General features: G+C 35.1%; 2 protein-coding genes across 3 annotated transcripts in view; one reads left to right on the top strand and one right to left on the bottom strand.

Annotated features, from left to right (window-relative positions):
* LOC136035760 (mitochondrial carrier homolog 2-like) overlaps nucleotides 1-27973 on the top strand; it is a 449695-nt gene that overhangs the window by 203214 nt on the left and 218508 nt on the right. The window lies entirely within an intron of this gene.
* Nucleotides 76-27897, bottom strand: LOC136035750 (vacuolar protein sorting-associated protein VTA1 homolog). The gene is made up of 4 exons (XM_065717723.1): nucleotides 27757-27897; nucleotides 18546-18768; nucleotides 3054-3445; nucleotides 76-319 (listed from the first exon to the last, which is right to left on the bottom strand). The coding sequence occupies exons 1-4, from the start codon at nucleotides 27863-27865 to the stop codon at nucleotides 177-179; spliced, it is 867 nt and encodes a 288-aa protein (XP_065573795.1). The 5' UTR covers nucleotides 27866-27897; the 3' UTR covers nucleotides 76-176.

The raw sequence follows: 27973 nt of genomic DNA, 5'->3' as shown, positions 1-27973 counted from the left end.
AGTTTTTATTTACTGAAGATGTAAATTACTATTTCTGGTTCAGTCACAATATCTGTTCGTCATGTTACCAAGATATGAGCAGACAAGCTTTTAATAAAAAGAGAAAGAAATCGCAGAGAACATACACTTCTAAACTATATATCACATAGAAACAAACTTTTGACTTTAGTTGGCATTCACTGTCCCGTTTTTAAGAGCCTTAAAGCTAATTCGAGGTTCTTGATAGCTTCCGGAACATCGTCATAGTTCAGGGCACTCATAGTGAACCGACAGTATTTCTCAACCTTCTTAATGATTTCAGGGTCTGGAGTCTGGTGCACTAAAACAAAAGAAATATGAATTAAGAAATTATAGTTTCTTATGTCAGTTTCTAGCAGAAAAGAGATTATAAAGCTTGAAAAAAACGTCAAGATACACCAAACGCTAAATGGCATTGTTTTGTTTTTTCCATTCCTATAAGTCCGTGGCGCTTTGAAAAAGGGCCTAAGAGCTCAAAGAGATCTATCAAGTGGTCTATTCAAAATTGTCTTATCGCAAAAAGAGCGCAAGTCCCTTATTTTTTTAGGTAACAAACATTTTAGGAATTTGAACATTTCCAACGAGTTCCAATCAGAAGTTAACTAGGAATGATTCGTGAGAGACTTTTCCTTGTATGTTTTCATTTTGATCTGTAAAATTAGGAAAAGTGAAATTACGTCCTTTAAGAAAAACGCCACGGAAGCCACCTGATATTCTTTGGACAGGATTTTTGACAAAAAAAAGAGATTTTTTAGAACTCTCAATTTCTGATCAAATTAGCATCCTCCAAAGTTTCTACGACCATGAGACGGAGATTGGGATGAAGAAGGGACAATCCTACTTTTATACGAAATAAATTCTGCTCATTTTAGGGTTAAATGTTAGTCTATATTTTCATACATTCATAATAACAGCGAGGACCAGAAATATTCCAGGAAATCACGAGGGACTAAACATCAATTTCACATTTTTGATATATTTTCTCGAGTTTTTTGCACCCCCTGCCGGAAAATAACCCCAAACAAAAATTCTGGATACAGCCCTAGGGATTATAAACAAATTTGTACCCCACCCTTCCCTATTCTCTCCCTTAGAACTAATTCTGTATTTATTTGAAGGCTGAATGAGAGTTGGGATGTTTTGGCATTAAAACGCACCCTTTAATGTATATCTCTCCCTCCCTAACTAGACGAAATATTTTTAAGGTCAAAACAGGTTTCAATGTCTTATGTAAACTCCCTGTTGTTTTAGAATTCCAAATACTTGCTTATAAGGGCCTTATACCTCTCCAATGGGGGGAGGGTTCTCCGATTAGTTTGCGGTTAAGGAGGGAGGAAGATGCATAACATTACGAAGATGAGGAAGATGTATATTTACGCATAATAATTAAAAAAATAATTCAACGATAATTTCGTAATAAAAACAGGAAACAGATAATTTGGTTGACGTACTTCAAGTATCGCAAGCTACATATTCACTACTTCACAGTAGATCTCCATTTCCTAGACAAAAATCTTTTTCGAAAATAAAATACAACTTTGCGATGAACAACATATACCGAGGCATTTGAATTCAACCATTTGAACTTCTTTTTTTGTGCAGTAACTTATTAATTAGCCACTCACGATATGTTTTAATTTTTTTTACTAAATGTAATAACTATAATAAGTTTAAATATAAGAAAATGCTATCAACAAAAAATCAATTACTAAGTGTAAATTAGCCGAGACACAAAACAAATAACTCTTATTATATATTGAGGTGCCGTGTTGACTTTTACTGCATTTGGGACTTTATCCACTTTGTTACAAATCAAACATTATTCGTAAATTATGTAATTAATTTGCTTTTATTTTAAACATTCATACTGGTATACTAGCTTCTGACTTGTAACCAACAGCATCAGGATCCGTATACACCAACTTCGGTGGAATTGTTGCCTAGAGTGGAGACTATCCTTACTGCATAGTTCAGTTATTTAGTTCCCCTTCAGAATGCATCAAACCAACCACTTTTGAGTTGAGAAAAACTAAAAATTTGTAATCTATAAGCTGCAATTCCTGTTCTATCTATATGCATTAACAATGTCACAAATTGGATTAATACTTAAACTATTCCTTACAGCATAGTTTAATTCTTTAGTTCCCCTTCAGCTTACATCAAACCAACCACTTTTGAGTTGAGAAAAAATAAAAATCTATAGGCTGCAATTCTTGTTCTATCTATATGCATTAATAATGTCGAGGAAAACTAAAAATTTGAACTCTCTAACCTGTAGTTCTGTTTTGTATATTGACCTTCATGATTATGCAAATTGTATAAAACTGGGAAAATCAAATAAAATCTTTTATTTAACACAGGGAAAAAGTAGTAGGTATCATTCGCAACCGCTTTCTCATTGATTTATTCGCTTTTTACTAACTAATATTTTGGAACTAAAGACGAAAATTTGCATTTGATGTTTTATCAAGCTTTTTGTTCTCTTGTCACAAAGCTGCCAAAGAAAGGTACATGCCCTCAGCAGGTTCAGACCAAAGACAAAGGTAAAAAGAAATTATGCTGCAACAGCAAGGTTTGCTGCAGAAATAATGTTCGGGCTGTGCAAGCAGATCTAGGTGCTTAGCTCTTAGACAGACTAAGAGCTAAGCACGATGCGACTATGATGAGGCCTGTTGCAGGAACGAGCGTCAAGAGAGGCGAGTGCATTTATAGGCCAATAGGCTCTTATGGTAGCAAATGATGGCTGAAGAAACGATACTATTCAGTAAAGTCTATTCCTGCCCAAATTGGGGTCGTGTTAGGCAAGCCCAGCTATGTACGTAGCTCTTAGGTCTAGGATTTTTGTAGCATTCTCTATTTTCTCGTATTTAGTAGTGTTGACTGCTTTTGAACGAATAAAGTACTTGATCATTTGTCAATTTTACATGATCTGTATCTACTGTTTTTATCACTTTTACTGGTTTTAGAATTGCTGCTGCAGAATAGTTCACTAATCATTTGACCAGACAAATAGAAAGTAATTCAAAATGGCTTACTAGATGGTGAAGGCTGCACAGGTACATAAGGCGGGATCACTGCCTGTGGTTCATATGCTGGTGTAACAGGCTGCCTCCGCTCAGCAGGCGTTGGAGTCTGGTTCATTTCTGGAACGCTTGGCCAGCCAGTTCGACCCTGATCTGGTGCAAAAGGGGTTTGGTAATCTTTTGTTTCACCACCATATGCATTTCCTTGGGGCTCGCTGAACAGTTCCAGCTCGTCAGTTGGTGGGCCAGCAATCGGAGTTTCCCCGTTCTTTAAACAGTTGTGTAAATAAGTTGCCTTCCATTTTGCATATCTTCGTTTTTCACTAATATCCAGACCAACTTCACCAAATGTCTCAAGCACATCCATCACTATTCCTGAAGTGTAAAATGCTTTCACGACGTTCCTGAAAATAGGGGCGTATTTACAGGGCTTTTGGCTACAAAACATCAATTGCTTAATTTGATACAGAACATTTATACTGATATAACTTTAGAACTTTCTTAGATAGCTTTAGAACTTGAGAATGAATTCCTTTTGGTTTTCAGATCAGCTTCCCAGACCCAATATTTAAATGGGTCTTTTCTAAGGTCTTTCAATTCGAAGCCTCAAAATGTTCTTAATTCTCCAGAATTTCTTATGTTTCTAGTTTCTGTTTTTATTTCGACTGTTTAGCCTAAATATGAACATCACCACAAACTTGTACATAACCAAGATTAATATCAAATACTTTAACATAATCTGTAGCGGCGAGAGAGGAGGAGCAACTTACAGATATCAAATGGCACCACTTCAAAAATGTCCTAGAAGAAATAATGTAATATATTTAAAGAAAGAACATGGTTTCATTTAAAACATTTCCAATTCCTAAAAACAGCACAGAAATTTAGAAGACTTTAGTTTTAGTTAACAATTTGTCACCTTATACTATATTCATCACCTATAAACTATATTTATAGTCATTAAAATAGCTCTGAAAGAACAACTATATTTATCATCTGTTGAAAGAAAAATTTGTCCACAGGATGCTTTTTGCAAAACTTCATTTAAAGATATAAATAATAAAAGTTAAATATTCATATTGCGACATCCAGCATGAGCGACTTTCAACCATATATCGTATAAACCTAAAAAAATATTTTGCTATAGAATGTGGAATAGGAACTACAAAGATAATCCTTAAAATGACCTCTTTCATGAGTTAGAGGTGCTTTCTGCAAACCTAATCTTTGACAAATTTTCTACTTTTACTTATTGTTGTTTTTAATCTGTTTACGTTTATATTTATGTCACTTAGTGAGACTATTTTTATAATTATTTTATAGTTTTACAAGGGGGGGGTCCAAATCTAGGGGGGCACCCTGTATGGATATTACAAATGCTGCTTCTGATATATATATATATATATATATATATATATATATATATATATATATATATATATATATATATATATATACACTACTAATAACTCACTGCCAGCACCAAGCCACCTGAGGCCAAAACAGCTACGCACGCTCCTTCTCCAACCTAATCTATTCAAGGACTCCCTCTTAACACCCTCCCAGGAAGTTCCCATTTCCTTTAAATCTTTATTTATGACATCCTCCCACCCCAGACGAGGACGACCTGCTTTCCGTGTAGCCCCAGACGGTTGGCAAAAAGGACAATCTTCGGCAATCTGTCATCCTTTATCCGCAGAACGTGGCCTAGCCATCTCAACCTTTCTTTCATTATAGCCCTAGAAAGCGGGATCGAACCGCATTTTTCGTACAACCTACTGTTTTAAATACGGTCAGTCAGCCGGGTACCCAGAACAATCCGTAGGCAATTTCTCTGGAAAACATCCAGTAAATTTTCGTCCGCTTTTCGGAGCGCCCATGCTTCAGAGACATATTTGACCACTATCACCACTGTTGCTTCCAATATTCTAATCTTGGTTTGCAGACTTATCTTTCTATTCTTCCAAACCTTTTTAAACTGTGAAAAAACACCCTGAGCCTTAGCTACTCTACTTTTAACATCTTCACTGCTCCCACCGTCTTTATTAATAATACTACCAAGGTAAGCGAAGCTTCCCACCTGATCAATCTTTTCGTTACCCAACTTCACCTTTTCATCTTCACTTATTCCTAGCCTCAGTGACTTAGTCTTCTTAACATTTATTTTCAAACATATTCTAGCACCCTGAAGCAAAACCTCTAAAAATTCATTCATTTTGCTCACACTTTAATCTAATATGCTTAAATCATCAGCATAATCTAAATCCAGAAGAGTTTTTCCTTCCCATTTGATTCCGTGGTCTCAAATTGCGTTTCCAGTGCTCCTTAAGACGAAGTCCATGAAAATGATCCACATAAAGAGGGATAGAACACAACCCTGCTTAACTCCTGATTTAATACAAAACCAGTTGCTAAACTCATTTCCTACCTTAACCGCAGCAGTATTATTCTCGTACATAGCACAAATCACTTTAATGTATTTGTTTGGTATAATTTGGTATTTAATTTATTTGTTTTGGTTTTTGTTAGATATAATAATAAGATCTTTGCTAAAGCTCTTCTATCAACAGAATCGAACGCTTGCTCATAATCGATACAACTGAGCACCAAAGATGTTTGACAGCGAAGGGACTTCTCAATTATTAACCTAAGAGTTAAAACTTGGTCGACACATCCTCTTCCTTTTCTAAAACCGCACTGTTCTTCTCTTAAAACTTTGTCTACAGCATCTCTCAGTCTAAAAATTATCAAACAGTTCGTGGTAACGAACTGTAGTAAGGAGCGACCCGGCTCAATAGTAAACGAAACTCTAAAAAACGGAATTTCGATGCTAAGAGACATATCAAAAGAATCGGATTTTTATGCTGATTTTAAATATATAAGTTTCATCAAATTTAGTCTTTGTCATCAAAAGTTACGAGCCTGAGAAAATTTGCCTTATTTTGGAAAATAGGGGGTAACACCCCCTAAAAGTCATAGGAAATTACGAAAATTACACCATCGCATTCAGCGTATCAGAGAACCCTATAGAAAAAATTTCAAGGTCCAATCTACAAAAATGTGGAATTTCGTATTTTTTGCCAGAAGACAAATCACGGGTGCGTGTTTATTTGTTTTTTGTTCTTTTTTTCCAGGGGTCATCGTATCGACCAAGTGGTCCTAGAGTGTTGCAAAAGGGCTCATTCTAACGGAAATGAAAAGTTCTAGTGCCTTTTTAAGTGACCAAAAAAATTGGAGGGCTCCTAGGCCCCCTCCCACGCTTATTTTTTCCCCAAAGTCAACGGATCAAAATTTTGAGATAGCCATTTTGTTCCGCATAGTCGAAAACCATAATAACTATGTCTTTTGGGATGACTTACCCCCCACAGTCCATGGGGGAGGGGCTGTAAGTTACAAACTTTGACCAATGTTTACTTACAGTAATGGTTACTGGGAAGTGTACCGACGTTATCAGGGGGATTTTTTTGGTTTCGGTGTGGGGTTCAGGGGAGGGGGCTATATGGGAGGATCTTTCCTTGGAGGAACATTTCATGGGGGAAGAGAAATTCAATGAAAAGGGCGCAGGAGTTTCTAGCATTACTATAAAAAAAAACAATGAAAATGTAAACATGAAAAAGTTTTTTCAATTGAAAGTAAGGAGAAGCATTAAAACTTAAAACGAACAGAGATTATTACGCATATGAGGGGTTCTAAGAATACTCTAGCATAAAGAGCGAGGTATTTAGGAGGAGATAAATACTTCGCTCTTTATGCTAAAATTTTTTTAAATAATTTCAACTATTTATTCTACGGCCTTTCTGATTCAGGGGCCATTCTTAAAGAATTGGGATAAAACAAGATTCAGTGTGAAGAGCGAGGTATTAACGAGGGGACAAACCCCCTCATATATATAATCAAAAATATAAGAATATAAAAGTTTGTTACGTAAGTTAATTCTTAAGTTACGTACTTTTTTTTACTAATAAAAACGTTCGTTAAAAATAAAAGATTTAGTTGCCTTTTTAAGTAACCGAAAAATTGGAGGGCAACTAGACCTCCTTCCCCACCCCTTATTTCTCAAAATCGTCTGATCAAAACTAAGAGAAAGCCATTTAGCCAAAAAAAGAATTAATATGCAAATTTCATTATTATAATTTATGTACGGAAAGCCAAAATCAGAAATGCATTAATTCAAAAACTTTCAGAAATTAAATAAAAAACAAGTTTTTTTAAATGAAAGTAAGGAGCGACATTAAAACTTAAAACGAACAGAAATTACTCCGTATATGAAAGGGGCTTTTCCTCCTCGACACCCCGCTCCTTGCGCTAAAGTTTGATTCTTTCTCGCAACTCTACTTTTTAAAACAATAAAAAACTTTAGCGTAAGGAGCGGGGTGTCGAGGAGGAAAAGCCCCTTTCAAATACGGAGTAATTTCTGTTCGTTTTAAGTTTTAATGTCGCTCCTTACTTTCATTTAAAAAAACTTGTTTTTTTATTTAATCATATTAAGAAGTAATTCGCTACCTACTGAGACTAGACTAATGCCTCAATAATTACGACACTCACTCTTCTCACCTTTCTAATACAGTGGTTTAATTAATGTTTTTCTTAAATCATTAGGTGCTTCCCCTTTTTCAAAAATCTTATTCATAATCTTCAGTAGCTTATTTCTAACCTCAGGGCCATCATATTTAAGAAACTCATTGATCACACTATCAGTACCTGGGGCCTTATTATTTTTTAATCCTTTTAGTACTGTCGCTAATTCTTCCTCACAAAAAAATCTTCCTTCACATCCGAGGTATCACAAACTTTTTCATTTTCATCTATATCTTTTCCTCCATCTGTATCTCGGTTTAGCATATTCTCAAAACTTTCCGCCCATCTCTCTTTAACTTTTTCCACATCACTAACTGTGGCCCCATCAATCCTATTTTTAAATATTTGTAATATCCATATAGGTTACCCCCCCCCTAGATTTTCTGCCCCTCCTTAGATTTTGAAAAATACTTATTTTTTCTTTTTGGCATTTAATAAATCAGGCAATAAAAATGTGTAATCAAAATTATTCTGGCTGAATATTAAAATGACCACACTATCAGTACCTGGTAGTTTACATATCTTACAGATATGTGTGTAGATGCATGTAGCTGTTGACCATGTTATTTTAATCCTTATATCAGAAGTAATATTTATAATATCCATATAAGATGCCCCCCACTTAGGTTTTCTCCCCTTCTTAAGTTTTGAAAGATACTTCTTTCCTTTTTGGAATTTTCATTAAAAATGCCTTTTTTGTTATTTTGATTTAAAAAATTGAAAAGATACTAAAAAATTGACTCTCCTCCCGAATTCTCGTGACCTGACACCATTGCTTGTGATGATCACTTTGGTAGTGAATGATTTATAGAGCGAAGTCTTAGCATTTTAAAATTAAAATATATTCATCAGAAACATCATAAGATATTCAAAGAATAACAAGAGCTAAGAGTTCATATGGCAGTTGTGGCGAGGTCGGAAGAGCCAAGAGCTCATATGGTATGAACTCTAGCAAAATTCTAAAAATCAATAGATTGCTTTAAAAGGAATAGAGGCTTAATGCCGGTCGGGACTTAAAATAAGAGCTCTGAGTCACGAGGTCCTTCTAAATACCAAAAATTATTAAGATCCCATCACCCACTCGTAACTTGAAAATACCTCAATTTTTCTAATTTTTCCTCTCTCTTCAGTCCCCCAGATGGTCGAATCGGGGAAAACGACTTTAGCAAGTCAATTTGTGCAGCTCCCTGACACGCCTAGCAATTTTCATCGTCCTAGCACGTCCAGAAGCGCCAAACTAACCAAAGCACTGAACCCCACCACCTAACTCCGCCAAAGAGAGCGGATCCAGTCCGGTTACGTCAATCACGTATCTACGACATTTATAAGGGTTTTCCCAGATTTCCGGTTTCCCCCTTCAACTCCCCCCAATGTCAAAAGATCTGGTCGGGATTTGAAATCCGATGGCTCCTTCGTAAGTTAAAAATACCTCATTTTTTCTAATTTTTCAGAATTAACCCTCCTCCCCCAACTCCACCAAAGAGACCGGATCTGTTCCGGTTATTTCAATCACGTACCTACGACTTAGGATTATTTTTACCACCAAGTGTCATCCCAATCCCTCCACTCTAAGCGTTTTCCAAGATTTTATGCCCCCCAACTCCCCCCAATGTCACCGGATCTGGTCGGGGCTTAAGATAAGAGCTCTGAGACACGATATCCTTCCAAAAATCAAATTTCATTAAGATCCGATCACTCCTTCGTAAGTTAAAAGTAACTCATTTTTTCTAATTTTCAGAATTAACCCCCCCCCCCAACACCTCCAAACAGAGCAGATCCGTTCCGGTTATGTCAATCACGTATCTAGGACTTCTGTTTATTTTTCCCACCAAGTTTCATCCAGATCCCTCCATTCTAAGCGCTTTCCCAGATTTTACGTCCCCCCCCCAACTCCCCCCAATGTCATTGGATCGGGTCGGGATTTAAAATAAAAGCTCTAAGACACAATATTCTTCCAAACATCAAATTCATTAAGATCCCATCACCCATTCGTAAGTTAAAATACTTCATTTTTTCAATTTTTTCCGAACTCGGTTAATACCAAGTGCCATAAAAACCATACTGTATCTTTCTGATTTTTTCTGATCAACTGTATCTTTCTGATTCAAAATTAGTTTTTTCCTGACCCTGCCTTGGCTATCTATGGATAACAGGAAATTTATCGGAAGTAGGACTATAAATTCAAATTGTCATTCAGACACACTTTAGCATTACCAGATCACTAAGACAGATAGAGTCGTAATTCATCATTGCAATCTAAACAGAAAGCTGAAAATTATTGAATGAATTTCATTAATTCACTTCGTTTCAGGTTAATTTACTCATTTCATTTCAATTTATTCTTACGGGAATGCTTGTTGTTCTTCAACACTTCTTCCTCCAGAATCCTGCTTGAATTGTATGAAAACAAATTCTTTACTGATAATTTGTCACTTTTGCAGCTTTACTTCAATTGTCCCCAAATTTGTCAAGATTTACCCCCAAACTACCCTAAATGAAAACTGGGTTCTCTAACCCCCCCCCCAATCGTAAATAAATGAACGTCAATACAAAATAAAAATCTAAGTTTTGTTAAATTAACATATGGGAGATTTAAGGATGTCCAACTTCGTTTTGTGAAGATTCAGGAAAACCTCATAAAATTTGGGGACAGTGAAAGGACCGCTATACAATAACAATGCATGCAGATAGTGTTGTACAATTACTGTAAAATAAAAACCCGGTAAGTAAAATTGGTTAAATAAGGTAAAATTGGTAAAATAGGGTAAATATGGTAATCTCTAGGAAATATAGGGTAAAATTGGTGTTCTAGAGCTGCCGTGTAGCAACTAGACTAGTTGAGCCAGGCACGTACGCAGGATTTTTTTCGGGGGGGGGGGGGGGCAAAACCTTCAAAACAGCAGATTTAAAGTAGCACTTCTTTTATTTAGTAACTAAATAAATGCAAAAGCATGTATATCGGAAAATACAGATTAGCTTTAATCTGTAGTATTGTAGCGGATAAGGGGAAGAAGACTGAAGCCTCAAAAGTACGTTTTAGGCTCAGGTTATGTTCATAGCGATTTAGAACCAGTGATTAATCTATTATATCCCACTGAAAGGGAAATTTTAGGGTTAACAGTGCAATATGGGTGCTGTGTGGGGTAGTTCTTCTATTGCGAAAACATTGATTTTAATGAAAAATGATAGTTTCCAAAATTAATCCATTAAAAGCTGTACTTTATCCTGAAAAGGGGGATAAACGCCCTAATATCAAGGATAATTCTATTTTGCTGTGGAAAGCAAACTCTCTTTACAAAAAAAAATAATAAAAAATAACTGTACGATCGCTAATTACTTCAAAGAGGGTTAAAAGTTAGACAGAAAATGGGTTAATAATTGGGCAGTGACTTGACCAGATAATTGCTAGCTGTAAAATCCCCCCAAAAAAGGCTTCACACATGTATCTAGATTCTTAATAAAAGTCCCACTTTTGCCAGAAATCCCAAAAAATCATGGGGAAATTAAAAATTTCATTATTTTTTTTTTTGGGGGCCAGGCCCGAAGCCCTCCACCCCCTGCGTACGTGCCAGTGTTGAACAATTACTGTAAAATAAAAACCCGGTAAGTAAAACTGGTAAAATAAGGTAAAATTGGCAAAATAGGGTAAATATGGTAATCGCTAGGAAATAGGGTAAAATTGGTGTTCTAAAGCTGCCTTATAGCAACTAGACCAGTTGAGCATTTCTTTTTACGCTTCACTTTCAGATTTTAATGAAATATTTTAATAATTCTGATTTTCCTTGGCTTAAAAAGGTAATACCACTTCAACTATAGCTTTATCAATTTAATGAATAGTCTAGATTATCCCTTTAGAAATCTTTTGCCAAGGGTAATACCTCAGCACTTGGAGAGTGCCATTTTGATCTAGGACATCCATTTTGTAAAAAATAATAGCATTATTTGGGAGTAAAATCATATTAGCAATTTTTTCTATATTTATACCTAAGAAATGTTACCCTAAGAACCTTGCATATTTAAATGGCCAAATTCAGCCTCATTTCTCACATCAGACACATGTTATTTTTCAATTAAAATAAAACACCGAATACAAGCAAAAAAAAGGTTTGTAACACTTTGATGTCTTTGATTAACTAAGCACTGGATCATAATAGCATAACCTTCAGTCACTTTTAGTTATGACCGTCTTCAACAGGATCTACTGGCGAATTATCTCCTTCAAGCTCAGATTCTGCTTCAGATGGGTGTACCTGTTCTGAAGCCCCCCAAACAACAGTCCGGGATACAGCCCTGAGGACTAATATCAATTTCTACTTCCAGCGTCCCTCGTCTCTTCCTTATAACTAATCCTGTATTTATCTTAAGACTGTTTAAAAGCAACTGCTGAAACAAAAGGGCCGTTAAACTAGAATAAGAATTTCTTAAAGACACCGTAGTCAGTAACAGATCATTTAGTAGCAACTGGTTGAAAAGCAGGCTAAATCTTAGAAAAAGACACTGGAACTTTCGATTTTTAATTGATTAAAACTCTCTCAAAACTTATTCGACCACTTATTTCACACTGGAACTTTCGATTTCTAATTGACTAAGCCTCTTCCAACATTTATTCGACCATTCATTCCACATGAAAATCCTCTGGGAAAAAATAAATTAACAAATAATAATATTTTGAATTTCTTAAGGACACAGTAGTCAGTAACAGATCATTTAGTAGCAACTGGTTGAAAAGCAGGCTAAATCTTAGAAAAAGACACTGGAACTTTCGATTTTTAATTGATTAAAACTCTCCCAAAACTTATTCGACCACTTATTCCACACTGGAACTTTCGACTTCTAATTGACTAAGCCTCTTCCAACATTTATTCGACCATTCATTCCACATGAAAATCCTCTGGGAAAAAATAACATATTGAACCCTCATAGGTCTTTACTATAGGCAATGCTATATGAAAGAAAGATCTTATTCCGAACTGGCCAGCAACTAAATGAAGAAAAGAGACGAAACGAGACTTCGGCCAGTAGCGAAAAACAAAACACAAAACAAGACAAAAACAAAACATAACGACGCGGATATTTTGCCTGTATGAAAACGAGGCGTCATCAGCGTAAAAGAAACAAAGATAAAAATAAACTAAACACAAACTATCCCTACATGATTTAGTAGAATCTTAATACCCTCGTTAGTAACTGGTTCATTTTTTAGAAGAATGATATAAATTGGACCAATATTTAAATTTCCTGTATCCCTATTCATTTGCAAACATATGTTTTTTTTCAATTGCCTCCCTCAGCCATTGATTATAACCTCTGTCATTAGAAACGAGCATGGCATCATAAAATTTTACATTGCGATCAGGGTTGAAGAAAACGCGCTCCGGCAACACCGAAAAAAGTTTCAGGAAGTTGCTTAATTTACAAATCTTTCAACAAATTGTTGATTTGTTGAAAGATCTTTCAGCAAATTGTTGGCTGCCACTGTAAAACTTCCCACAAGATCAAGGAATAATACAAACCCCACTAACTCAATTGCCCCAAGTCATATCCTTTCCCGAATTAAGGAAACTGCTTAAAGGTCTTATTTACTGAAAACACGTATCAATGTTATGTTTCTGTAAAAAAGTTTGATTTTTTCTCGCAAACACGGCACATATGGTAAAAAGATAAAATTTTAGACAAATTCAATTTTGAAGACTGTGAAACTGCATTTGTTTTAGTATTATATTTAATGCATCTATTTTCTATTAAATCATTTATAAATTTAATTGGGTAGATATTACAAAATAAAATGTCCCTTAACAATAATTTCAAATCCACGAATTCCTGAGAATAAATTACAACCCCTCTTTTCACTGAAACAGGGTGAATATATGAAAATTTAGATACATATCCCTATTTTTAGGGATATGAAAGGCTCTTTTGACTGGCAAAATATCAAGGAATGGTAGCTTATTATCTTCTTCAAACTCAACTCTGAATTTTATATTTTTGTCAAAACTATTTAAACGCTTAAAGAAAATATCTAATGATTCAAAGTCATACTTCCAAATACAAACTACGTCATCCATGAATCTACTCCCAAAACAAGGAGAAAACCTAGACTTTTCAATATAATCCATGTAAAAGTTTGCTAATAAAGGAGTGAGTGCCACTCCCATAGGTAAACAAAACACCTGCTTGTAAAAAACTCCCCTGAAACCAAAATAAAAAGAAAATTCATTTACCGGAGTAACAATTTCATAATAACCTCAACATCCAAACACGCTGAGGCTACTTTCTGTATTAAATCAGAATAGTTTTGTACTTTGCTCCTTTATATATCTATGAATCTTTTTATGTTACAATTTGAATACACTAAAACCACATCAAAACTGCAGAGAATTCTCTTTCAGAAAAATCTGTAAAGTTCTTTAAATATGATATTGTGTTCCTAAAAGAGAACGAAGTGTTGTAGATAGCCAATTTCCTGGTTTGGAAACAGGTGACCTAAAAGTTAATACAATGGGACAGGGGGGATGGTTCTCCAATTCTCCACGGGGGGTATTTTACGGAGGGGAGGGTAACCTTCAACTCCCGAGAAACGATGGCACGAACACAAGATTTCTCTGAAATGTGAAAGTAAAACTAAGAATGAGGTTTTGATTCTGCTTTGGCCCTTCACGTCGTTGAAAATCCAGATCATTTAGTTCTTTGTGAGGAGGCAACTTTAATATACGAAGCAAATGGCTTCCCGCATTCTTTTACACCTTACTTTAAATGGAAATACTGGATATATTCATATAATATATATAATATATTATATTCATATAATATATTCCTATTGCAAACAGTAATCAAAACCAGGGTTCCAGTGCAAAAATAAAAACTCCCTCACACATCGGTATAGTTAAAGGAATTCCCAAATTTTTTATTATGGAGGAAGCTTAATAGGCGGTTTTGAGAAAGCTGAACAATGTGGGAAATCACGCACTTTCAAGCTGTACTTTTCCAGTAGAGATGCCATTGATACTGCCACACAAATGCCAATTAAAATTGAACTCAAATGCTTCAGAATCCAAGTATTTATTTATCTCCTGAACGTTCCTTCAATATTCACGAAATCGGTCATATGTCAACACAGTATAAAAATACCAAGAAATGTGACCATTGCGCCCGAAATTACCATGGTGCAACAAAAGAAAGCCTGTGTCAGAACCCGATCTGCTTATGTCAAAGCACCAAGCACACGTGCTACCATGCTAACTGCCCATTAAAAAAGACTTTGAAGCCAGAAAGCCAATCTGTTCGGCATGGTTGAGCTCTATATTAAAAACCGCGTTGTGTCATGGAACGTAAATGGTAGTTTCAGTACAAAAATCGCCATGTCAAAACAACGTTGCCTTACTGAATAAATCCTATGCATACAGGAACATTTTCTCTCTGCTGACGATATGAAACTATTCAATACAGTGTCATCACATGTACTCCACTTTGTATCCGCAGAAAGGCCCAGAAAACGAGGCCACCCTTCAGGTGAACTTGCTTCAATAATAGATAGACATACAAACTCCAAACAGTTTGCAAAATCTGACCATTTCCTTGTAGTGAAAGTGGGTGATAATGTCATCGTGAATGTATACCTGCAGACAGACTATAAGAGACAAAATTCCTGAAACGAAGTTTGCTCTAGCATGCAGAAAACTCGATAAATGTTTGAGTAAAATTAGAGCCTTCCACCTCCATTGGGTTCTGTTTGGGGAGTTTCAATGTTACTTGCTGAAAAGTGATAATCAATGATACAGCTCTGCTTCTTAGCCTGATTCCTAATGAAATTTCTCTCTTACCAAAATCTGCTGATTTCACATATATACACCCCTCAGGATCAGTGTCGAGCCTTGATTACGTGCTTATTTCCAGTAATACTACCAGTCACGCAGTAAATGTAACCATACTTAATTATTTTGTAGGATTTGATCATTTGCCTTTGTCTTTTAGTATTATGGCTCCACTTAGCCATGCATGAGTGACCCAATAATCTAAGTGGCATACTGTGGTAGAATGGAATAAGATTGATATACTTCAGTACCAGCATCACATTGATAATCTTCTCGCAAAGATAAAAATACCATTTGAGCTTTTCCAGAATCTAGCTCTGTCTTTAATTAATGAAACTCGTCTTAAATTAAATATATATGCGTCACCGGCTCATTACAAGCAGAAAATCAGTTTGTCCCTCGCTCTAAAGTATGAGTTGGATCCCAAGTGAAGGGCTGGTCCCAGAAGTTCTTACTTGTTGAGGCTTGTAACAAGGCTTAATTCTGGCTAAGTATCTGGATAGATTGCAGCCATCCCATATCTGGTGTTGTTAGTTAGATCCGCTAATACACCAAACGCCGTTTTTCAAAAGAGCGAAAGAAACATAGATTTACTATTGGTTCCAATTTTTCTGAACAGGTTATTAATAACCCAGGGCTTTTCTGGAAGAATTCAACACATAAACAAAAATAAAGCCAAACCAGTCATTTAATATCCCTCCCAAATTATGGGAAAAACATTTCTCCAGAGCTCTCAGAGCACCCACGAATAGAAAATCCTTCCAAAGTCAACATCGAAAAGATACTTTCGATGGGGTCAAATCAACGTTTACTGTAGTAGTTTCTGACGTTTATAATATAATCAGTAAAATCAAGAAGCCTCTCTCAAGAGGTATAGATGACATTTGCAATAAACACCTCCTAAATGGAACCTCTTTCCTTTTTTCCCACCTAGCCCTACTTTTTCAAATGGTGTTCACAGAAGGAATAGTTCCTCCCTCGTTTTCAACTGGCCGTCTTACTCCTGTCCCTAAAAAGAATAAACCCCTAAATCAATGCTCATCATACTGGCCAATAACAGTAGCTATAACTTTTGGTAAAATTTTCTTGAAGTTGATAATTCTGGAGTTGGTTGATAAATAGTATATTCCCCCAAACCAATTTGGATTCCAAAAAAGAATAGGGTGTGCTCATGCACTGATGGCAGTTTTTCAGTTTTGATTGATGCTTTTGATTCGATAATTCACACCCATATCCTCATTAAATTGTGTAGACACATGGTCAGTACTTGTATTATTCGTGCTTTATATGATGTGTAAACTCATTTAACTGTTGTTGTTAATATGTCTGACGGAATGATTGCAATAATAATTATACCTGTTCATCGTGGAGTAAGGCAAGGTGCCTTATATCTCCAATCGCGTTTAATAACTGAATTCTGGACGCATAGTCCCAAGCGGTTTTCTCTTGTATTTTAGAAGGATAGATGTACCTCTTATTGCACATGACTTCAACCTCATCTGATCGGTACTTACGTTTGAAAGAAAAAAATTCCATTCTAAGTCAAGAATATTCAAAGAGAAATCTTAAGCTGAATGCTGAATAGTCAGAAGTGGCACTATTCAACTGGGGTCCAGTTCCCAAAGGATTTAAAGTGGATCTTAAAAGAGCATTGGTTGCTCCTAAACTGGAATTGAAATGCCTTGGCCTCCCAATCAGTGACTCCCTTAAAGCAATCAAAAAGCTCCTCATTTGCCATTTCCAGGGGTGGACTTCAAGTGCCTATGGTAGCATAGTTTCTAATAGACTTCGTTTTAATCACCAGCTACTAGCTAAATTACATAACTTGTATGTGCTTCCAAACTTTTTATACCTTGCAATTTTTTGGCGTACCTTTTCAGCAATGGAATTAAAGCAACTCTGACAAATTTATTATTGGTATGCTAAATATCTTCTTGCCCCCCTGCCCCTGGGCAAGTCATTCTTGGGCCAATATGAGATATGGTATTATTGACCCTAATGCTGCCACCAGCAGATGCACTGAGGCTTACAATAATGAAAACAATGGACAACCATGGTGTTCCCTTTTAAAACAATAAATGTATTACTTTTTTGTGCTTGTTATGTATACTGTGTGATTATTTGGTTGATTATTGTGTTCGTGTGCTTATTCTACGAATTTTAATTTTGTTTTGCTTGTCATTTTCCGTCTTTTGCTTCTTTTTTTCTTCTCTTATACTCTGTTGGTGATTGTATTAACAATGGGGCACAAATAAATTCAATCAAATAAACCCAATTTACAATAATTTAAAATTAAATGATTCAAATTATTCTTCTTCAGCTTAAATTAACATCATCTGAACAAACTTTTGATGAAAATTAGGTCAGTAGACAAGCTAAGTCAATCTCTAAGCAGAAAATTCTTGCCCAATCTAATTGGTGAATAGTCTTTCATTAACTATGGCTTGATTCGTTTGATTCAGTCTTTCTTCTGCTCTGTGAAGAGTTATGTCAACAGGTTAGTTTTCCTTCTTTTCTAAGCACTGAAGACAGATGGGCAGAAGTCCCTTATGAAATATCTGCTGTCATTTTTACTTTTTTTTTATCCACTGGCTGACATTACCCTCCTTTTTCTTGGTTAAGTAATTTTATTACTTTTTTTCTTATTTGCCATAAATCAATCATCCTTATGGGCCTTTCTGTCTTTTACAGCTCACAGAACTAATATAGTTTTATTTTAGCTGCTAGTTCACCATTTCAAATTATAATTACCTGTACTATAATACACTTCATAGTAATGATAAGAAGAAACTGAAGCCAGATAGACTACCTTTTAAACTGGGTAATACAGCTATATACAAAACAAAATCCTATTTAAACTTGTCACTGCTGGCCTCTTTATGCTATGAAATTCGCAAGCCCTTGTAAATTTGTCAGTAAAAATTATATGTAAAATATGTCAGTAAAAATTATTTGGATATATTGGTGGTGAAGTTAAAACACAACTGTTACTTCATAATATCCAAAATAACAGTACCAAAAGCCATTAGGCATGCATTCCCACTGTACTTTATTTTTTTTTTAAATAGAAGATGAAAACATTATACAATGTTAATTTGACTCATGAGATACTCACTTGTTAAAATGGGCAGCTCTATCTTCAGTGTCAGCCCAGGTGAATAATTTCATAGCATGATTTTCCAAATGTGCTTTAGCTACTAAATCATTAGTAACAGCTTCATTTTCATGCATCTCAGTTCTAGCTTTCTCAAGCCAGTCCATAATAGGAAGAAGAACAGCACTTGCCTCTTTAGACTTCTTATCTAACTTCATACCCAACTGGAGTGCAAACAAACGACCTATAAAATAGATAAGGTTGAGATGGCTAGGGCATGTTCTGCAAACAAAGGATGACAGATTACAAAAGATTGTCCTTTTTTGGCCAACCGTCTAAGGGTAAATGGAAAGCAGGTCGTCAGCAGTTGGGCTGAGAAAATGTCATAAAGAAAAATTTAAGCAAATGGGAACTTCCTGGGAGGGTGCAAAGAGGAAGGCTTTAAACAGATTGGGATGGAGGAGGAGCATGCGTAGCGGTGTTGGCCTCAGGTGGATTGGCGCTATGGTGAGTTGTTAGTATTAGTAGTAGTAGTTAGTCTACAGAAGAAACCATCGTTGTTGTCAGTGACTACTAAAATTGATCATTGGTTGGAAAGACTACTGCCAAACTTTGACTTCTAAAATAAGAGTTATTTTTATTTAAATCCAAGTTTTACCTTTACCAAAAAAATAAAATAAAGATTATTTTATTTCCCCTTCTATTGTTTATAGGTATAACTTTCAAGTCCTAGAAAAATCCAATAATTGTCTTTAATCCTCTAGTAAATCAATTTAAAAATATAGTGGGTTTTCAATAATAAATAAATAAATACCATTTGGCATGTGGTCTGTAGTAATGTTACCCAGCCTAAAGCCTAGAACACACACAGCCTTTTTTTTAGCACTGATTCAGTAATTTAGTGTCAATTTGCAAAGAAAAATGGTACTAACTTTCAAAAACAGTTCTGAATTTCATTGTTACCATAAAAAGTAATCCTCAATTATTTCTTCTCCTTAAGCTTGAAAATAAAAAAATCTGAATTATAATAATAATAGTTAACTTTTTAGTTAACAACTGGACTTTTAGTTATAGAACAATTATAAAACAGCAAATTTTTCCCTATATTTTAGGGACCAAGTTTTTATTTTACCATAATTTCACAACAGTAGCTACAACCTATTAAAGAACATATTTTGGTAAATTTTCAATTAACTAACTGATGAGAGAGCTAAGAAATAGACATGCCTTTAGAACATAAATTTCATCTTGATCAAAATAAAATATTCATTTGGATCAGAAATGAACTTTACCCTTCCCCTCCTAATGTGCAAATATATACCCTGAACTGAATATATTGGCTAGCCTATATACAATGAATTTTCTATTATTTTGACAAATTGTTGAAACGATTGGAAGAAGAGCGCCTGAAAGAAAACACAGGGCATATATACTGCTTGGTATATGGTATATGATAGACTATATATTTGCACATTAGGGGAGGGGGTAAAGTTTATTTCTGATGTAAATGTTATGCTTGGAATCTGGATGAAATTCGAATTCTAAAGGTATATCTATACTATTTCTTATTTATTTTGCTAGTGAGTTAATCAGAAAACTGTAAGTTAACCTGGGGACAACATGAGGAGTGAGGTGAATTGTCAGTAAAGCAACCATGATATCTGAAAAGACCCTAAAACAAAAATCTAGTGGTGCTAGTTTTATTTTATTTGAAGGCTTCCATGTGGAGACTAGAACCACTAAATGAATACAAATAAACGATTTAATGGCAATAGCCTTATCTCATTGTTTTAATGTTTCCTATCCAAAGTGCCAAGCTTGAGTAGGCACTTTTTCAAGTGATCTGTATTTCTGAATTTATTGCTAAGTTGGATCCCTGTAATTTTCCAGGACGCCACCCTTAGACAAATGGGAAAAAATAGCATATAGGCTTATATAAAAAGGTACTGTCCAATCTCCTTATAAATAAAAATATTTTTGCCATCTAGTTGGATAATTTGGTCAATCCCTATAGCAAAAATCAAATTTGTCAATCAGTTCACAAGAAAATTCGCCCCAAAAAACTATTCCTTTTCCAACTAGTTGACAAGTAATTTCTCCCCGGCAACACTTTCTTTCCAACTAGCTAGAAACAAACATTGCCCCAGAAACACTTCTATTAACCATCTAGTTGGTGAGCAACTTTTCCCCAGAAAATTTTTATTAACCAACTAGCTGATAAAAAACTTCTATTAACCATCTAGTTGGTGAGCAACTTTTCCCCAGAATTTTTTTTTTTATTAACCAACTAGCTGATGTAAAAAACTTTAGCCCAGAAAACATTTCCTTTTCCAACTAGTTGGAAAAAGTGGTTGCCAAACAAACAATTCTAGTAACCATCTAGTTGGTAAACAATATTGCCCCAGAAACTCTTCTGTTAACCATCTAGTTGGCAAGTAACTTTCCCCCAGAAAATTTTGATTAACCAACTAGCTGATGACAGGAATACTTGACTTAGTTTGCTGCTTTTAAGTTTGAAATGTAAAGTTTTGAAAGAAAGGTTATCCTTAGCCACTTCTATTAGAAGTTCCTTTGGTCAGATATTTCTCAATTTGTGTATGAAATTATGTGCAGCTTCATTTGCATGGTATAAAAACACTTTGTTTTACATACAAATCAAAAACAGATTGCCCGCATTTTCTAGCCTTCTTCTGAGAAACCTCACGCAAATGCTGCAACTTGGAGGAATTCTCTTAGAATTTTTTGCATCCCTAACCCTGCAATAGTTACACATGAAATTCCAGTCCAAACTGATAATGCTACAAAGAATACTAGGTGGATGCAAAGTTAATTCTGCATCCTGAGCTTTTGGGCACATATTGCATCTGGGCTCAGCAGTAGTTAGCCAGTTCTCTTCTTCTTCAGGCAAAACACAAACTAGCTCAACTTGTTACTATTCTTGGCCCAACTCGAATCCTAACTAAACCTCAAAGGACCATACGATCTATTTTATTGATTGTACAATTATTGATCACAAAATCACAGTCATAGAAAAAAAAGAAGAAGAGTTTAACAGCTTGATCAGACAATTTTCAATTATTTTGAAAATAACTGATGTAAAAAAAAAGAAATGATGAAAATACTGACAGAAGTGTCTTTTTATGTTTCCTTTGCTTCAAACTTTTTGCTTTCTTAGCCTTGCTTAAGAACCACTGGAACCTATCTCCAGGTTTGGCTTAAGTAAGTGCTAATGATCCATCATAAACAAACGCTTCATGAAAAACAAGCATTTCCTCTTATTCAAAATAGCAGTTCATTGTGGTCTTGTACCATAGGATGTATCATTAGCATATGCGTTTTCTAGTCAAGACTCAGTGGGTTCCTGTGGAAACTGACAGTAAGAGCACTTACAGGCTATCTATTCTTGTAATTAAGCAAGGTCTAGGTGAAACTAAAGAAACAACTGGTCATCCAGAAAACTAGGATAAAAATAGGAGCACAGACTGCAAGTAGGAAGAGAGAGAGAAAAAGAAAATGATGAAAGCTTCCAGCTACCAATAAATCAAATTAATTGGAAGAAAAAACATATTCAAACAAATACTGACATTGCAATAGCAGTGAACATAATAAAGTTTTCTTCAAAAAAATTTGAATTGGCAAATTTAGTCTGTTGACATAAAGCTATGTTTCCACAGACTCTGGCAAAAATTTGTTACCAAATCCCATGTTGCATATTTTGCACCCATGTTTTCACAGATGCTAAAAATGGATGTACATTTTTGGACAAACTCGAAAACATTGCGTAAAAAATGGCTATACTCAGGATTCAGCTTATAGTCAGTAGAACTTCAGTTGTGTAGAACTTCAGTCGTGTAGGAAGGAAAACCTTGAATTGTGGTGAATAGCAAACATCTTAATACTATATGGCAGTTAAACTCTGACAATTTTTATGCCAAAATATCTTGACTACATTGCTTAAGAAATACAAAAAGTTAACTTTCAGCTGTAGCTGACCATGGCTGAGCTCTTAGCTACACAGCATCATTTGCACAGAACAATCCCTCTAAGAGATACATTTGACTAGACAAAAGTAGAAAACAGGGAAAGGACAACCAACAATGTTACCTATCCATTTTGAGAAAACACACAAGTACATGTACCATGGTCTCAGCCCAAAAAACCCACAAATATTAGTCTACCTGTTTTTCCAACCACTTCTCTCATCTAAAGTCACTGCAACATAACAAATACTACTTGCCAGCTTAAGTCTGATCTGAGCTGGTTCTTCAGCTTCTTTTGTCATAAAAAAAAAGTTCCCCACCCCCTCCCCTTAAGGAAATGATTCAAGGTGATTCACTAGGTGTAGACTGCAAAAGAGCTAGAAGGTCATGTATAAAATAGGTATATTCAGTTGGTAGGCTATATTGATACTTTGAAAGTACATGTTTTCATGCTTTGGCTTCATGCAATCCTAATTGGCAGTTTTATTTAATGCTGTTTCAAAAATATGTTGAAAAGACAACAAAATAAAAATAACATTCATACCACCATATATTAATATCTTATATTATACCATCATGTATGAAAAAGCAGAAAAAAAATGTTTTCAAGAAGCTGGTAAAAACCTAGCAAAAAATAAAAATAATTTCAAGCTAATAGACTACTCAGTGTCTGTCTTTCTCCATGAATTTTAAGAAGATGAGAAGGAGTCAATAATTTGGAAATGATAACTTTGGCTATGAGAAAAAAAAGTTCTAACATATATTGATGTACAAAAGTTGTTCATAATATTATTGAATAACCTGAGGTTAAGAGAACCTCAGAAACACCTGAGTTTTTGGTATAACCAGGATACTTGAGCATGCCAAGTGTTACATTTTTCTAATATCAGACCATAGAAAGGTCACCTAGATTTCAGAATGGGTCATCACTCTACAGAGAGACCATCCAGATTTCAAGAACAGGCCAACAGTACCTGGAGTGATAACCTGTCAAATGAGTAGTCACCTAGAACAACCTATGGACCCCACTGCAAAGATGAGCCAATTGTAAATCAAAACTGGCTATTTCCCTTGGCCAAATGCCAGATAAAACAGAATGTACATGGCTTGTGGGATGGATTTGATGGAAATGGATTACAATTACAATTGGAAAACTATGAACTTTTTTGGATTAAATAAAAAAAAACAAGTTTTTTAAATGAAAGTAAGGAGCAACATTAAAACGAACAGAAATTACTCCATATATGAAAGGGGCTTTTCCTTCTCAACGCCCTGCTCTTTACGCTAAAGTTTGAGTCTTTCTCTTAACTCTACATTTTAAAACAGTAAAAAACTTAGTGTAAAGACAGTAAAAAACTGTTAGTGTAAACTTAGTGTAAAGAGTGGGGCGTTGAGAAGGAAAAGCCCCTTTCATATATGGAGTAATTTCTATTTGTTTTAAGTTTTAATGTTGCTACTTACTTTCATTTAAAAAACTTGTTTTTTTATTTAATTTCTGAACATTTTTGAATCAATGCATGTTTTGATTTAGACTCTTGGCAGAGGAATAATTAAAATGAAATTTGTATATTTATTTTTTTTGGCTAAATGGCTTTCTCATAATTTTGATCAAATGATTTTGAGAAAAAAAAGAGCAGGGGAGGAAGCCTAGTTGCCCTCTGATTCTTGGTTAATTAAAAAGGCAACTAGAACTTTTAATTTTTTATGAAAAAAGATATATGTAACTTATAAATTAGCTTATGTAAAGAACTTTTTGTATTCTCATGTTTTTATTACATATATGAGGGGGTTCGCCCCCTTGTCAGTACCTCGCTCTTTACACCAAAGCTTAAATTGTGTCCCAATTCATTAAGAATGACCCCTGAATCACAAAAGCCACAGAATAAATAGTTGAAATTACTAAAAATACTTTAGCGTAAAGAGCAAAGTATTAGGAGGAGGTGAGCCCCTCATATGGGTAATAATTTCTGTTTGTTTTAAGTTTTAATGTTGCTGCTTACTTCCAGCTGAAAAAAACCTTATCATATTTATTTTTTCATTGTTTTTTTTTAAGTAATGCTAGTAAATCCTGTGCTCCCTTCATGGATATTTTCTTCCCCCATGACAAATTCCTTGATGGAAAGTTCCCCCAGCATATCCCCCTCTTCTCAACCCCTGCCTCCAACCAAAAAATCCTCCTGAAAACGCCTGTACACTTTCCAATAACCATTACTATATGTAAGCACTGGTCAAAGTTCTGAACTTGTAACCCCTCCCATGGGGACTGTGGGGGAGTAAGTCATCCCCAAAGACATAGTTATAAGGTTTTTCAACTACGCTGAATAAAATCTCAGAATTTTGATCCGTTGACTTTGGGAAAATAATTAGCGCGGGCGGGGGCCTAGGTGCCCTCCAATTTTTTTGGTCACTTAAAAAGGGCACTAGAACTTTTCATTTCCGTTAGATGAGCCCTCTCGCGACATTCTAGGACAACTGGGTTGATACAATCACCCCTGGGAAAAAAACAACAAAAAAACAAACAAACACACATCCGTGATCTGCCTTCTGGCAAAAAATATAAAATTCCACATTTTTATATACAGGAGTTTGAAACTTCTACAGAAGAGTTCTCTGATATGCGGAATCTGATGGTGTGATTTTCGTTAAGATTATATGACTTTTATGGGGTGTTTCCCCCTATTTTCTAAAATAACGCAAATTTTCTCAGGCTTGTAACTTTTGATGGATAAGATTAAACTTGATTAAACTTATATATTTAAAATCAGCATTAAAATGCAATTCTTTTGATCTAGCTATTGGTACCAAAACTCCATTTTTTAGGGTTTTGGTTACTATTGAGCTGGGTTGCTCCTTACTACAGTTCATTACCACAAACTGTTTGATTGACAATATATTGTTTTGTTTTTTAACCTGAGTAGACTAACCGAGCTGTCTTAGAAGCAAGCTTCTTCAGTTATAATGGTTCATTGTCAATGATGATTAAAAAAGATAAACCCCTGATATGTCCAGAATAATTTTCATTTCTTTGAAAAACAATTTCATCTTGCATTCTTGGCATCCTGCATCCTTGCATTCCTGTACACTTTCCAATAACCATTACTATATGTAAGCACTGGTCAAAGTTCTGAACTTGTAACCCCTCCCATGGGGACTGTGGGGGAGGTTATAGTGTTTTTCGACTATGCTGAATAAAATGGCTGAATAAAATCTCAGAATTTTGATCCGTTCACTTTGGGAAAATAATTAGCGTGGGCAGGGTTCTAAGTGCCCTCCAATTTTTTTAATCACTTAAAAAGGGCACTGGAACTTTTCATTTCCATTAGAATGAGCCCTCTCGCGACATTCTAGGACAACTGGGTTGATACAATCACCCCTGGGAAAAAAACAAACAAATAAACACACATCTGTGATCTGCCTTCTGGCAAAAAATTTCCAGAATCTAGCAGAATCTTGATTTAGCTATTGGTACCAAAACTCCATTTTTTAGGGTTTTGGTTACTATTGAGCTGGGTTGCTCCTTACTACAGTTTGTTACCACAAACTGTTTCATTGACAATATATTGTTTTGTTTTTTAACCTGAGTAGACTAACTGAGCTGTCTTACAAGCATGCTTCTTCAGTTATAATGGTTCATTGTCAATGATGATTAAATAAGATAAACCCCTGATATGTCCAGCATAATTTTCATTTCTTTGAAAAACAATTTCATCTTGCATTCTTGGCATCTGATTCAACTGTTAGCTCAGCCTAACAGAAAAAGCACATCATTTCAAAACATTACAGTATTTACCTTACCTTGAGGGTATTCTCAATATTGATTATAACAGAATTCATAATGCCAGAATTATGACAGCTTTTCTTCCACAGGGAAGGTTAATGGTGCTAGATGTTTGACTTTTCTTCAACAGAAAAAACAGCAAAGGTGGATCTGACCCTAGCACCACCAAGCATAAACTTACCAACAGAAACTAAACTACACCCAGTAGAAATTTATGAGTAAAAAGTTGTTTTCTAAAGAAAAGATTGTGTCTAAAAAGGTTTTATAGCAAAGTTGATTAATTTAGTGTTTCTGGGGCAATGTTGCTTGTCAGTTAGTTGGTTTACAGATTAGATTCTGAGGCAACCTCTTTTTCCAGTTAGTTGGAAAAGGAATTTTCCTGGAGTAATGTTATTTGTCAACTAGATGGTTAACAGAATTGTTTCCAGGGTAACCTCTTTTTCCAGCAAGTTGGAATATGAAATATTTTCTGGGGTGAAGTTTTTCATCAGCTAGTTGGTTAATAAAATTTTTTCCAGGGAAAAGTTACTTGCCAACTAGATGGTTGATAGAAGTGTTTCTAGGGCAATGTTTGTTTCTAGCTAGTTGGAAAGAGAGTGTTGATGTGAGTTCACAAAGTGTTTTTCTTATCAACTAGTTGACAAATTTTATTATTGCTATAGGGATGGATTAAATTACCCAACTAGATGTCCAAAATAGCCTATGTGTATTTATAAGGAGATTAGATAGTAACTTTTAATATAAGCTTATATTGCAATTTTTTCCTTTTGTCAAAGGGCAACAATTCCCAATTTTCCCAGACAGGTGTTATTAAATACACTTAGACCTACTGTGGAATAACTTGCATTACCTCTATATCCTGCTGACTAGGCTACTTTTGTTTTATCAGCATGTTTCCTTATGTAGAGTCTGACCTTTAAACTAATACTAATAAGGAATCAGTACAATTCTAGTTTAACTAGCCTACTTGTTCCAATCTTAGAAAGTGGTTAGGCTAGAAAAAATGAAACTTTCACAGATGTGTTTACAGACTTAAGTATATCCCAAACTAAACTAAACCAAGACCAGAGAAAAAAGTTTTCTCCTAAACTATCCTAAACTAAAACCAGAGAAATAGGAATTGATAACTGAAAATTAAGGTAAAATATTATTTTGTCAAAATTTCAATAGGTATAAACCTGTCAAGTAGGCGAATTTCTAAGACTTAAAAACCAAAAGAGGGTTAAAATAGAAGCTTGGCAACACCCCAGTCTGTCTTTTTTTGCCCTGGATATAATTGCTGAGTTTCACTTCCCTAACCTAACCCCTTTCCATAATAGCAAAAAGTGTCTAGACTAAAATTTTACCAATGAATTTAATAACAATTCTCTCCCTGTTTTGATATTTCCTTATAGCCTAGAGTGGAAGGATATGCTTAGTCTGGGCCTACCTGTTATTCATAGGCTTATAACAATTTACGGTTATTAGTACTTACACCAATAGGCAATTACAGGGTCCCTCGTTTCTTGCTCTGTGGCAGCCTTTAAATAATGCTGGAGTGGTTTCAAAGATGGTGGTAAATTTAAATTAGGAAACATGACCATTGTTTTGCAGCTAAATTAAATTTTTCTATTTAAATAAGTCTTCCAGATTGGCAGTATTGCCATGATATAAATATGAGTGTTATGTAATGTTGTTTGCATTAGAAAAAT

This window comes from Artemia franciscana, chromosome 2 (genome assembly GCF_032884065.1).
Source record: "Artemia franciscana chromosome 2, ASM3288406v1, whole genome shotgun sequence".
Classification (NCBI taxonomy): Eukaryota; Metazoa; Arthropoda; class Branchiopoda; order Anostraca; family Artemiidae; genus Artemia; species Artemia franciscana.
The sequence above is the reverse complement of the archived record's forward strand: the minus strand, read 5'-3'. Positions and strand labels throughout refer to the sequence as shown.

What these genes read in the sequence shown, in the direction of transcription:
- LOC136035750 (XM_065717723.1), bottom strand. Translation starts at nt 27,865, where the DNA reads ATGGTCATGTTTCCTAATTTAAATTTACCACCATCTTTGAAACCACTC. An exon ending in CCCTGTAATTGCCTATTGGT is followed by an intron (nt 18,769 to 27,756) that starts GTAAGTACTAAT and finishes TCTATTTTATAG; the next exon opens with GTCGTTTGTTTGCACTCCAG. An exon ending in AGAGCTGCCCATTTTAACAA is followed by an intron (nt 3,446 to 18,545) that starts GTGAGTATCTCA and finishes CCCTATTTTCAG; the next exon opens with GAACGTCGTGAAAGCATTTT.